This window comes from Trichoplusia ni, chromosome 1 (genome assembly GCF_003590095.1).
Source record: "Trichoplusia ni isolate ovarian cell line Hi5 chromosome 1, tn1, whole genome shotgun sequence".
Lineage (NCBI taxonomy): Eukaryota > Metazoa > Arthropoda > Insecta > Lepidoptera > Noctuidae > Trichoplusia > Trichoplusia ni.
In genome coordinates, this window is record NC_039478.1 from 2,612,104 (window position 1) to 2,626,944 (window position 14,841).

General features: G+C 36.0%; 1 protein-coding gene across 1 annotated transcript in view; it reads left to right on the forward strand.

Moving 5' to 3' along the window:
* The window catches only part of LOC113508394 (protein apterous-like), an 86,049-nt gene extending 75,376 nt beyond the window's left edge, over window positions 1-10,673 (forward strand). Inside the window, exon 6 of the mRNA XM_026891406.1 lies at window positions 8,866-10,673. Coding sequence (XP_026747207.1) covers window positions 8,866-9,072 — 207 coding nt within the window. The 3' untranslated portion in view covers window positions 9,073-10,673. The remainder of the gene's footprint in view (window positions 1-8,865) is intronic.
* The last annotated feature ends 4,168 nt before the right edge of the window (window positions 10,674-14,841 follow it).

The following is a 14,841-nucleotide window of genomic DNA, read 5'->3' on the forward strand; positions in this document are numbered from 1 at the left end:
GATTGTTTTGAGTAGTGAGGATTTTTTGGTGTATCTGAAAATGTTTTGGTGAAGTCAAAAGGTAAATATGGAATGAATGTCTAGGACTTGTTGGTACAGTTTTATGATATGATAGATTCAATTTGTTATGAGTATTGAACGGATAAAAATGTCTGATCTCAAAATAATTTTTTTAACTCCTGGAACGTTGGAAAATATTTTTAAATTTTCTTGGTATTTGAAAATATTGTGTTGGATGAAGTGTTTACATAACCTAACCACCTACCAACCTCCCTTCTGATTTCCAAGCATTTATTTTGAGCTCTTTGTAAAAGACTTGGGTATAATTTCGAAAGTTTTCCTTTAAAGGATTCCATTTAAAATAAACAAACATCCTAGTTTACGGCTTCACTTTCAAAAAGACTTGTTCATTTAATTGTTTTACATCGTTAGAAGAAATATAAAATTTCTTAAAAGAAAAGTGTTTTGCAATACTTTCTTGGAAAATGAAATTGTTTGCAATAACAATGCGCTATTGACGTACTTGAAATAAAAGAAGGTTTTACTATATTGCATAACGAGTGGCAATTATAATAAGCACTAATAGTTTCGTTTTGTATTTTCATTTGAGAGGACCATTACCTCTTCATGACTACATCGCTACTGTAGCGAAAGCGAGACGGCAAAATACACTTTATAGAGCAGTATCCCTTTTCCACAATAGTCTTCAAGAGGTTCTCATCCTCCCTCAATACGCCATTAAATTAGTTTTATAGCAATTCTTGTTACAATAATTTCCAATTCAATTGATCTTAATTTATCGAAGCCTGGCTGTCTATTAATTAAGTAGCTCTATTATAACATTGGTGTATTATTCTGTTTTGTTCTTAACTCTTTATCGCTCGCAATGGAGTTTGAAAGCTGCTTCTAATATTCACCCATATGTATCTGAATATGTTTTGAAGAGTATAGTCAGCAACAAAAGTAAATTTAGTTTTAGTTTATCGTTGCACTTACTTAGAATTGAGAGAATATAAAACAGATTAAACACTGGAACTCCACTGAATTTCACAAAACATTAATATTGCAGAAGTTTTTGGGAGTTCTGATTTTATCCAGCGACTTACATTGCTGACCGTCCATCAACGCGGTATAAACCGCTTTAGTGCAGTTTAAATGCCGGCTGTAGGTATTGTCGAGGATGTATTGACATGGAATTGACAACAAAGCGCTTCCAAATAGGTTGTAGTCGGCAATTGTGACAGCTTAAAACGAGGTCAATACGTTAAGCCGGCCTCACTTCTGACAGGCACCAATCATTGCTAACACACTGCATTGCGTAATGCCACAGAATCCTTGAACAGACAATTGACAGGCTAATACTGACCAAATATATGCCTTAACTAATATACATATAGTCGTTATGGAGAGGAACCTTAACTTGAATTGCATGTGTCTTTGTTTGACAAAAGTTGCTTCCAAATCTTTTGTTGCTCACACAGCAACCTGTCTTAAGGCAGCCGACCCGAATCCGATATCAGCTGCTTAAATATATCCGCCAACCAATTATACGAAGGACCCCCTTCTCCTCGAATATTGATCGAGATTTTTTTCCCAGCAAAAAGCTTTCGGCCGACGTCGCCATATTGCGAAGATAATATCTTATTCGTTTTTGCGCCTCGTCGCACTTTTGACTGTACACTGTCGCGGACAAGCGTTTTGTTTTACCTTTTAAATCTCGATGCTATCAATTTTAGATCTGTTTTGTTTTTATCCAATACCGTTTGGTTGTGAAGCTGCGGTCGGTTAACGTGTAACTGCTTCGGTGAAAATCTCAAATTAAAAGTAATTATTATCCGGAATCGGTTTCGAAAATTTTAATGAACGTTTTAAATGACTAGAGCAGGTCACATTCGTTATATTACACAGCAATATTCCGAGGTTTATTCACTCACCGTTCAATAGACGTACCCCAAAGGTCTTTACAACTCAATTCAATCACAAGAAACGGCATCAAAGAATTATAGGCACCAATAAACCCATAAAAACCGCTGTCGATGCCGCAATACCTCAGCATAAAAAGCTAAGCATTTTCAGTTATCCCTAAATAAAACACGACACGAGGGGCTGAAACCAAAAGATTTATGTCTCTCACCTCTCAAGTTATTTACGAGAATTACGAGACTAATTGCTCTTGATGACGATTTTGAGCCTTAAGGGGTAAGTAATAAGGATGTGGTGCAATTAAAGTGTGTGGGGAGCTCAAAGGCTGTTTCAGTCCAGGAGTCGCAGCGGCCGGAGTTGTCCCGGCTGGTCCCCGCCGCCGCCGCGCTCTCGACTCGCCCCGTGGAGTGCGTCCTACCCGAGCCCTTTGAAATTGCCTTTATGAATCGCGTTGTTTGTGCACTTTATTTTAAAAGCAGTGCTCTGTGCGGCTCCTGGGCGCTTCAATATAAATCCTGTGCGCTCTTGTTTGTTTGTTTACCAGATTTATAGAGGATTATCAGAGGCCAAAGTCATATAAGATAGTATATTTTGTTATTGATTCTTACAATCACATCCTCAAAGCATTTATGTTTTTTCTTAAATGTTACTTTGGTTTTGTTTATTTGCTTTTGGTTTATTTTACGATAAAAGTAATAGTTGTTTTGCCATAACCAGAGGGTGCTAAAAAGGAAACCCATAAATCATAAATCATAGAATATTTATTAACCTTATTATGTGAATAAATAAAAAATAGTATGTATCAAATGCAGCAGGTGCGGTTGCCGTCTAATTGCCGCGGGCGCCCCCATAATATATAGAGCCGGCGTCACCCTGCGCGGTGCGCAAGCGCATTTAGAACAAACCGCGCCATATATCTCTCCTTGCGTCCGCAATTACGTGATTTGTCACTCCACTCTCCTTTTTTTTCTCTTCCCTCTGAAAAATGACTCGAGTTCAACTGTTCAAGTAGCTCCGACGTAATTAGTTGACTGAAAAAGTGCCTTTCCCTGTTCACTTTATTGTGCGATCAATTCACATTGCTACTGTTTTAATCGACTGTTAAATTTATCTCGCTCGATTAATTAGTCGATTTCCAATAAGGATTATTGGTTCCGTTTTATTTTGAAGCGTTTTGTGCGCACATGTACTTTTCTTTCGAGTTATGTCTTATAAAAATTAAAATAACGTTGTACTACAAGAAATACATCGCCTTGTGCAAAGGTCCTTTGTTATTTTAAACACAAAGAACTCGTTTAAACGAATACTTGTAATCTGCTTTATTTAAATCTGCTATCTTTAATTTTTATTTAAAACAAATTTATTTTTGTTTCTTATGATACCGTAAATTGTGGGCACATAAGACAGATAAAATCTTATGAAAGAGCAAAACATCTAGTGATGTACTGCGCCGCGTCTTCCCGGTCACACAAAAATTAATTACGTAGTTCTATTTTTAAAACGTTTTCATGGCATGATTTCGAACACTATAAAGATGCCTCTTAACGGCACACAAATATCCCGGGCAAAGGCGATGGCTCACAACCCTCGCAATTAGTATCGGATGGTCACACCTTGACGTTTGGCCGCGTATAATTTTACTTTCTAAGTACATTTTGTGACAATAATAAGCGAAACTCGACATTCAACTCTAAACTTTATTACAAGGTTCGAAAGTGAAAAATACTCTGCACAAATAAGATCAAATCAAACAGTCTAGTAATTAGTACAGGCGCGCTCAGCGACGCTCCGTTAGGCAGATAATTTCCGCTGTACGTTCAAAAGACGTCCATTTGTCAATTGGTCGCGTGAAGTTGCACAGAGCGGACGTGCTCTCCCTACTTAATTTATTCAAATATTATTTATTTAAGGAAAACGGGACTATTAATCACATTTCTACAGTTTTATTTACATACTTGGGCCGCAGCTCCCTTTGATCGTTCAGTCATTTATTAGGAGTCCTCACGAGGTGTTTTTAATTTTCACAGCAAATTCCAACTCGGTAACAATTTACAAATCATATGGTTTGTGTAATTAGAACCGAGTGATGTTTGATTTTCTTCGCTCAAATTGAAATTATTACTAATTTATGCACCATCATTAGTTAAAAATTATTTTAATTGTTTGTGTTTTTACATTGTATAGGACTTTAATTAACGCTCTTTCTAATTAAGGTTTTTACGTAGAGTTAACACCTTTTTATGGTTTATTTAATATTTGTTACAGTGGTGTGATTCGTTTCGCTATTAGCTGCTGTTATTAGGGTTAGTTGTTACGCAATGTTTTCAAACATTAAGGTGTGAAGATGTTATCAACAGTTTGGAGAATTTGTGGGTTTTAATTAGTGACTCCTTGGTGATATCTGCCGTTGAGAGCACCGCGAGTCTGTGGTGTATGTATTACGGTTTCTACCGTACCGGTGTCTACGGTACACTGTCAACCAACCAATCAACTAAACGACCCAAAACAGCCACGGCTTACAAATACTTGAAACCTAATTATAGCTATCTTGACAATGCAGCTGTACTATGAACTAATGACGATTTTTTGTCACGAATTCGTTACAACTCACTAACATCTGGCATCAAAGATATTACAGAACATATTGCAATCATTTGTATTAAAACATGTGAATTATTATCATCGTATTACAGCTGGTGTGACAAAATGAGTTAATTTACGTCTGCTGTTCAATTACCTGTGCTGCGCATGAAACGTGTGCAATCAGTCATGATAAGTGCGGGTTCATACGACGCGAGTGACTTGTGAAGTGTAGTTGTTATTATTTGACTGATAATTTTGCGAAAGGACAAAAAATATTCTTTAATTTATTATTAGTAACTTTAATAGAACTTAGGATGAAGAAAATGGTTTCAGACTAGGAAAAACTACTTAAAACGACCTTTTCTTTTTTTCTCTTTATCCTCGTGTCAAATAAAGCAATTATTATATTTGAGACCATACAAAGAGTTAAAAGAATCATACAGCCAACACTTTTGGCGACGCAGATTCTCTTACTACGGCATTTTAGGCACTCCCCTAGTTCCCCTACTTATCTATGCTTCGTGAAAGTAACTACCCGCCGTCTTGCTACAGAACTACGTATAGTAAGAAGGTATATCTACAACGGTTAAGGGTGCATTCGTGCGACCCCTTATAGGGTAGGGAGCAACCCTAAGGGTTTTAGCCAGTAAGAATATATCCCTCCGTTTTCCCCAAAGCAAAGAAACTCACTGAAAATCTCAAACGGTATAAAAGAAAATGGCGTCACAATTCTTTATTCAAAATTTTGGAATGATGACGACGCGACGATTTGATTCATTTTAAAAGCCATTCTATATTCAAAATTTAATTGAAAAAATTAACATAACGATCTTTTTGATATTTTAAATAACGTGTTCTTTATTTCAAATAATATAGGTACATATATAAACTTTGCTGCATGAATGTGATTGGCAAATGTAAACCAGTGCTTAAGTACGCGCAATTAGATCTCGTTTGTTCTAGCTCGGTGCTTCAGGGTAATTTGCCAGCGTCCAACCCATTGCTTACTGGTAACTAATGAGCTATGACGCGGAATGAGTTGTCAAAAGGGGCGGATCATTATAGCAAGAGTACCTACAATGCACTACAGATTACAAATCTTAGTGTAACTAACAATTTATTGACTTTCATGTAGTGTAAATGTTAGTTGTAGTTGTCATGTTAACTCACGCATGGTTATTCCCAAAATATAAATTGATTGGGAATTTTGAATCTGCGAATTAATGGTGTGAAATAAATGTAGTAGGCGATTGTGTTTTGTTTTTAAGTGCGGGTCGGATTTTGTTTATAACTGGCGCGGTTTGAGCCCGGGCTTACAAACTAAATAGGCGATTAATCAAACAATTTGCGTGATAATTAAATTAGGATGTATTTATTTTGTGTATGTGGTTATTGCAGTGTTATGAATGACTGAATAGTTTCGCATTTAGTACCAATTACCATGATAAAATACTGACTGGATCAAAAAAAGAAACTTGGAGATTTAGTTCTAGCATATTAAAAACTCATTGACGAAAACGGCTTCCACAACAAAGAATGTAATTCTTATGACGCGGGCCGGTTTACAAATATTCAAGTCACGTGCACAAATACACCCAGACTCACATCTAACATTCGTGGATCACACAAACTTGTACTAAATGTAGCGTACCGTGGATTCGACGTGGTGACCTCAACCTCTCGACTTTGCAGCCATTTGCCAAAAACGAAAAAAAAGCTACTTTAAAAAAAGAACCATCAACGTTTATGCTTTACAAACCTCATAAACGAACTGCGTAAACAACCAAACATTTGAGTCAAATCAAGAACTGTTGAATCAAACCCCATTAAATGCTTCGTCAAATTTGATTGCCGAAACAAACGGTATCGTTCACAAATGTTTTGTAACGATAGTTATAAATAATTCAAGATCATTCACTCAGTGTCTGGCTACCGTCGGCCGCAGATCGTATCGCTATGACTAATAGTACTTCTGCTCGTACCCTAAACATTTATTTACCGTAGTCATATGTTAAAGGTGTTAGCAGATGTTGGGAGAAGTTTATAAGATCGGCAAATTTTAGCGGCTTTAGAGAAATGATTTTTAAATATGTACGTAAGTAACTGTGAGAAAGAAAGTCACGTTTTTTGGGCTTGATATTACGTCAACTTTTTCTATCTTATAGTTTTAAAAGTAATGCACAATTAAGTCAAAAGCCTCTAATAACTTTAAATACACGTAACACATATTATTATCTAACTACTTTTGAGCTTAATTTCGAAAAGACTTGGCCAAAAACATCTGTAACAAAAGAAAAACAAATTGATTTATGAAGCAGTAAATTAAAAACATAACAACATCAGATTCGTTCAAAATACCTACTTACATCTCAATCTCGCATTTCATTCGATTAATCTCGAAAAAAACTGACAATTCAATTTTTCATTAAGCTCATATCATTCACTCATTTTAAGAAAAAAAATCTTAAAAAAAAATATATCGTTAACACTCGACCGCTGAAAAATTACTCGCTTGAATATTTTCAATTGTTTCGAAAGATTTCTTGTCAGGGTAGACTGAGTCGTATGTTTAGTGCGATAAAATTGATTTTTATTTGTGTGTGTTGCGTGACGGTAAAACTAATGATGTGTCCGTTGTAGTGCTTATTTATTTGAAATGTGAACAAGAATAGTTCGTTGTGTTTTGGCCTTTGCCTCTACGTGATGCAGATCTAGTACTACGGTTTAGAATTATCTTTGCGTGTTGGCGTGTTATCGTGATATTATTTTCAAGCTTTTATCCGTGGGTTTACTTGATGTCGGTTATAATAACAAAAAGTATCCAATATTAACTCGGGTGTCAATTACCTTATAACTCAAAATTGGAATCTTTCAAAAGATCAGTTTAATACATACATTTCTTAAAATATTTAAATCGTAAGTGAACCAGAACAAACCGAAATCGAAAAACTGTCTTTTGATTAAGTATAGCTAAGAAAATACAAAAATAAATAAAAAATCGGTTATCAATCTCAAAATTTAGAAAATTATTAAGAGGTATAATTTTTCTCACTTTAAAAAAAAACTGTTCAGCATTTCAAATTAGGTTAATAATTTTTTCTACATATTGACGAAGGAAATTTTATCAAGGTAAGGTTTATCCCTTGTTAATAGGGTACTATCATCAATTGTATGGTGTCATAGTAATTTTTCATAACTAGTTTTGTATTCGTAAAAACACCTAGGTACGTTCGTTTATGTAAAGATAGTAGAAAATAAATAATTGCGAATAAAATAAATATTTCTCAAAGTTGCACATACAGGAAAAAAAAACGCGGACAAAATAATGCAGATAAAATAATTAACGCGACAAAATTGACTAATTGATTAGTCACATCACTAGCGGACACGCAGGACCGAACGATTAGTCTCACACGATGACGGAAAAATATGTGTCGCGAAAATCTTACTAAAGTCACATTACTACATGACATTTGGTTCGGAGAACATAATGTCATCTATAAATTACATGTCGTTCGTGTAATCAGAGATGTACTCGTGTTAGATATTGAAGCAGCTAGATCTATTTCTACTACAAGCGTTGTAAAACCGACAGATGTTTATATACAAACACACAGGACTTTGCTGCTTATGCCAAAATTTTAACACACAATATAGGTAGCCGTTACACTCACAAGAGGCGAGCCGGCTACTGCACAGTAAGTAGCCACGTATCTACAGAGTTATTGAACTTTCCGCTTTTTCCGGACAATCGCCAGCCGAATGCCACTTCAGGGCCAAGAAAGAAACGACCATCTAAATTTGGCGTAAGGCAACATGGGCCGCCATGACGCGGGGGGCGGGGCCAAGCCGCGGCCGCGCGTGATTGGTCGCGAGATTTGCGCGCTCGCACGCCGGCCGCACTGAATCTTCAACACGAACATTATACAAGTACGGATTAAGTCGGTCAAATCGTCTAGGTGTATAACTATGACCGACTTAGTCCGTAATTCGGTAGCTTTTCCACAGCGAGCACATTCAGCGCATGTAACAACGGCTCGGAATGTTGCGCCTGCGACGGTCACGCACCGGCCGGCCAGTTCGCTAATTACCGCAGATATAATCTGCGCGTCGGAACGCTCGGCGGCGGGCAAGAACGCAATCACGTGCCACAAAAACCGACCAGCCAGGAATCCAGCTTCCGCGTGCAATGCGCTCGCCGCTCGCCGCGCCCGGAAACCAGGACCGCCACGAAATTTGGAGCGCGCCCGCTTGCTTTTTGTGATGTTCATTGTACCAAGCTGTGCGCTCGCTGGCGCGCTGGCGTTATATGTCGTATGTGGTTATGTGCACCCAGTATAGATGTATTGTTGTCCGCAGGTGTGGTTCCAGAACGCGCGCGCGAAGTGGCGGCGGATGGTGACGAAGCAGGAGAGCAAAATGTCGGACAAGTGCTCGCCGGACGCCTCGCTGGAGATGGACATGTACCACGGCCCGATGGGCTCCATCCAGTCGCTGCCGCCGCATAGCCCGCCCTACAGCGTCATGGGCGGCCCGCCCAGCCCTAATTCCATGGATTGCCCATAGCCATTATTTTGCTCTTTATGAGCACAATAAACTGTACTACGAGTGGTTCGCCAAGCTGCTCTCTGCGGTGGCGTCTGCAAGCAACCCTATCATGAGCAACTTCAGTGAATCCATTCGTTTCAAATACAGCAGTGAACAATTCAAACTTGTGTTATGTTAGTGCTTCTCATAACTAATCCTACTGGCCTGACGTTCTCAATCAAAGTGATATCGTGAGTGACAAACCAATAGCCGCTGAAGGACTTCTGATACGATGGAAGTGGTAGTGACGTCAATTGACTGTACAGATAGGAACATTGATCTGAGTAATGTATCTTGGTATCTGAACGTGCCCCGTGCGACTGGTATGTTCACGACGACGAAGCGAGGGTCTCAGCACGTGTGTCGTGCGTCCGTCCAGCAGACCGGAGTAACGAACCGCGAAGAAAAACATATTTCAGTGTCATTCCACTATGTTTATTGTCTTGCAAACGAAAACGTGTAGTCATTGTGTATCGTAGCGAGTTCTCTTTAGAACATTATAAACTCGCATTTATCGAATACTTTTAATGTCGACCTTAGAGATTCTTAAACAAATGCCTGTAGCCGATAATGTATGTGCGACGTTACAGATTCCATTTTGAACTCCGCTGTAGTAGCTGTTTGCTGAATTTTTGATGTTGCTATGCGTAGGTATATCATCAGTGTTGTACATAAAATTGTTGATTAGAAGCGATATAAACAATAAAACTATGTTATAAACAATTACAAGTAGATTTCCAATTCAATGAGATAGAGATTCGAATGTTTACATGTATCCGTAGATCTGTGTTTATTAAACTCATAAACTAAAACTAAAAATATAATAATTTATGGACTGTCGTTTCGAACTTTTGTATAAATAGTTAAGGTAGGGTACTTATATTATGAAGTAGAGGACTTTTTGAAGTTACACTTTGAATTCGTGTTTTTCTGTTACAATAAGAACTCTTGTTCTGAAATTCGGTTCCTTGAACCAACGGAGAAAGTTTTTCATTAATATATTACTATTTATTTATTGAAAATTAAGTTAATTTAATACTATAGAATAGGCGATTAAAATAAATGTGAATTTTTCCATAGTTGTAATAATTATAGTTTAGCATAGACTTAGGTGAATATTGGCCGGCAAAATATTATTTAAAACTTTTTTTTTCAGTTCTTTTTGTTTTTAATATTTCAATATTCTGTGTTTAAGTAGTTTTAAGCATTACCTAAGTAATATTCCGGCTAAGTAAATGCACTGTTAGTTCCTTTTTGTATAAATTTTAAGTACATTATTATAAAATAATCCACAATAATATATTTAATAAATAAATGTAGCTGACGCGATTATCATCGTTTAAAATTAGTACGATTATAATATTAATGGTTATTAAACATAATAATATTAAACTTCAAAATATTCAATTACATAGGGCATTAGCTGTTTACATTTGTGAATGCCTATAAAAGTTATAGATCTGTTAAATAAAAATATTTCAACTGTATTTTTATTTCATTCAATATTGGTGTCATTTTGTCAATAAAATCTGGATGTTTGTTAAATCGACGCAATATCAATAAAAATATGGAAAAATGTATTTCTTTTGTTTATTTTTATCCTTAGACCCCTTAGTACATCTGAGGACTCTGGTGTTAGAAGAGAATACAAGACATCGTAATTTTACATTTAAAGTCACAAGCAGGTAACTTCTCTGTCAGGTGTAAATATACCTACAGAAAAACAAAACATTTCGCAACAGATTTTTTTAAGCATAGCATAAAGGACAATAATCTAGCAATATTCAGGGAGGCTACTACGTCTTAAAGTAAGACTGTTGCAGTGACATACCGCTCTATATGATTGAGGGATTCATCCACCATAACAATACCTTTATCTATAAAATATTTTTTTTCTTCTTTATCATAACATAATGAGAATGAAAATCATGGTGAAATGTCACAAAAAGCAATATGTATAAAATATTTAAACCCCTACGACCCTACAAAAATAAAGCACGAAAAAACGAATCATTGCAGCTGCTGGAATCGGGACTACATGCTACACATTCTGTATTCCTCGTTCTTTGGTAAGTAAGAGACACGAACGTAACGGTAAGTTAGTTACACTTTTAAAGTTGTAGGTAAGTAACTAGATCATGGAGTATAGGTACTCCACGATCTAGTTACTGACCTTGTTGTAATGACTTTTATTGAAATATCTGTAAAAAACTTTAACTCTTAAATTTTAATCTCACTTCTTTAAAAAAACAACATCCGCACTAAAGAATTTCATCCCAGACTCGGGACGAGAGATAGTGGATCACGCACTGTGCCTTTGCAGGGTTCGAACCCACGAAACGCCGCGCACGGTGGACTAAGCGTGATGACATATCGGTTCGGTTATCTATGCAGTTAGCATTGGTAAAAACTGACGCTAAAACTTGTGGATATTGCATGACAATGGATACAAGAGACCTACCGCGTCTTAGATTAATATTATAGCGGGTGTGAAAGAGAGATTCCGCTCACATATATGTGGCTGTCACACTTTGATAACCATAATTATACTAGTTTAATTAAGACCCTTGTTCCTTCTCTGTAGAAAAACTCACTCCACAAAAAAACCAACGTTCTCATCAAAAAATGACTTCTTTAAGTGCAGTTGCGCTATTTTCATTTCCTACAAAAATCTGTCAATCACTCTAAGGTTTGCTGTAAGAAAGTATGTTAAGCTCGCCTTTGTACATCGACTTTCCAAAAACATATATTTTCCAAGTGTGTATCATACATTTATGAGCACAAAAGAATAAAAATAAATTAAAAAAAAAACGACTCTACTTCAGCAATCGTAAGCCGTATAATATGTACATATTTATATATGTAGCATATTCCTAAATAAACTCGCTGTTACATCAAATTCATACAACAACAATATAATATATAGATATATGTCTACCTAACTCAGTTTATTCCCGGAACTTCAAAACCCATCCTAGATGCCAGAATGTTCTCCGTGTCACAAAGAATCGCCCAGGAGCAGTCACAAGACGTACTGGCTGTCAGGAAGGCGCGTACCCCTGAGTTATGCTGCTTTAAGTAAAACAATAAATAAACAGCTGGATCGCCGGGTGGTCTGCCCGGGTGCCTCCTTAACAAATTCCAACTTTTATCAATACCGAGAATATCTTTTTACGTGTAAAGTTTCCTCATGTAGGTATTAGTTATACATATATACTTTTTTGGTGTTAATATAGTATGAATAATAATATTAAATTGGTGTTTTTTATGCTTAAATTGGAACAGTACTAGAATGGGTCCATAATATTGTACCTAGCTTTAAGCCTCTTTAACATCTTTTGTATCATTATGGAAGGCAAATAAATTTATGAATATGAATCGTCATCGAAAAATATCAATAGTATTTGGCAGTCAGAAAACACTAATAAATTGTTTAAGTGTGAGTCAGACTCTCGATACTAAGGATTCCGTACAAAGGAGAGATTATGAGATACAGCCCGGTTCCATTTTGGCTTTTTGAGTCCGGAGCCCTAAAAATATAGAGCAAATAGTCATCTGTTTTTTTTATTTATCTAAAAAGTGAAAGAGCATTGAGTATGATTGAAAATTAGATACGTCTTTCCTGTTTTATTACGGAATATTATTGTACAATAGCGTTCACTATTAATAGCCAAATAAAAATACATTATACAGGTGGCAGCGATGAAAGACCAATTGAAACATGTAAGTATATACCCAGCAGAGATAAATATAATAATGATGAAATTAAACTTAACTTTTCATCTACAATTTTACTAAATATTATACTTAAAACATTATGTAAATAAAGTACCTATTGAGTAAATACACTATCATTGACTGGACTGCTAATTAGTAAGTTTAAAAAATAATTCTGTTCTAGAAGCATGTTAAGAAGAAATGTCAGGATGGTCTTTGATGATAACTGCTCCGGGTCAAAACAAAATCAGATCTGAGAATCCGATTGGCAATTGTTAATGCTGGCCCTACAAAGAAGAATTTAAGTCTAATAATAGGGATGACGACTAGGTATAGAAAGTAATATCTATTCAGTCCTTCAGTTAGATATTAAAAAAAATATAGAACATGTATTTTAGACTTTTTGTGAGCAACAAAACTTACAAAAATAAACGGCTGTAAGATTTAGAAGAAGGGAATTGTGACGTAAAGACTTCGTAAAAAAATTACACAATCTTGACGTCAAGCGTAAGTTTCATTCACTGTACCATAAAGATAAAAGATATTTTTATTTGTAAAACATGAGTATACATACATAGTGTGCATCCAGGTTGTTAAAAAGAAAAACAGTAACCTTGATCTATTTATTTTTGTGGGACAAAAATAAAAAATACACGCTGAAAAAATATGATTATCCCTATTGAACGAGTATACCAACAACATATCAGTAATATACAATTTACTAACACACCATAAATTCCTATTAGAAATGACCATTAACTGAAAATGAGCTGCTAATATCTCCTGCGCCTCCCTAAATTTCTAAATCAAATTTTGGCGCTCTAACTAAACCATCATCCAACGTTCATTAGTGTATTTAATTGATTAAGCACTAATTGCAACTATGAAGTTACATTTGTATTACACTATACAACCATTTAACGTATTTATACATTTTCGGCACATAATGCCGGTGGCACACTGGACCATCGAGCATGGACTTTTAATGTTCGTGCAAATGTTATATTACGGTTAGAAGGTCAGAGTGACAAACATTTTCTAGTGATATAAAATTCGTAAGAATGCCTGTATGCGTTGTTTTTGTTGAATCGGATCTTGCAAAGTATTGCCCGCGCTTCGGCGCATCGTCGTCTTTTTGTCAACAATGATTTTGGATTGAGGATTGAGACAAGTACCAGTGCTGATCGAGGAGCGACGTCCTATCTGAATAAATCAGTGCGTTTGGGCAACTATTGAACTGAAAAATATTTAAAAGTCTACTTTCAGCAACTATCAATTACAATTCTAAATTGATGATATTATTTTAATACCTACTTATGCTATACACACACACATATATAGTATTTAACGTGGCAATACTGCCAGCCTTTTTTGCACACTCGAAGCCGGCGCCAATGCCGATGGATTTTTGATGTTCTATTTCAATTATTGTTTTTGGTGTTAAGTATTTAATTTAAGTTATTTCTTAATTATTTCAAGGTTTAACAAAACGGCGAAAACTCGATCCAATTCGTGGAAGGGTGACAGACTAGAAAATTTCAGCGAACGGCTCGTTGTTACAAGTGCGCCGGTGTATCCACACCGTTAAGGGGAGCAACGCAACGGTTGATTAATACACAAGGGCGTTAGACTAACAATGCAATTGTGTGCGTAAATCGTTTGCTTAAACGATTGACTTTTTAGTTGTGTGCGGATTATGAGGCATAGCAGCTGGTGTCTTATGCAAATATGCGCATATTATGCGCGTTTGGTCCTTAATGGGGTACTTGCGATTAGTGTGTCGTGAAGTTACACTTGAGGTGCTTCGCGTGAAATAACGTGGATCTTATGTTAATTTTCTGACCCATTTTTTTTAAACGGTATATGTTGTTTTTGTTAACTTAAATTAATACGGGATTGCTTGATACGGTATTTTAATTGTAATTAAATAAAGGCTTTATTTTTTTTGTGTTAACTTTTGCATACATTAGTCCACAATTAGGGCGCTTTACGATTTGAATGATTAAAATTTTTTAGTCATGATAATTTGGA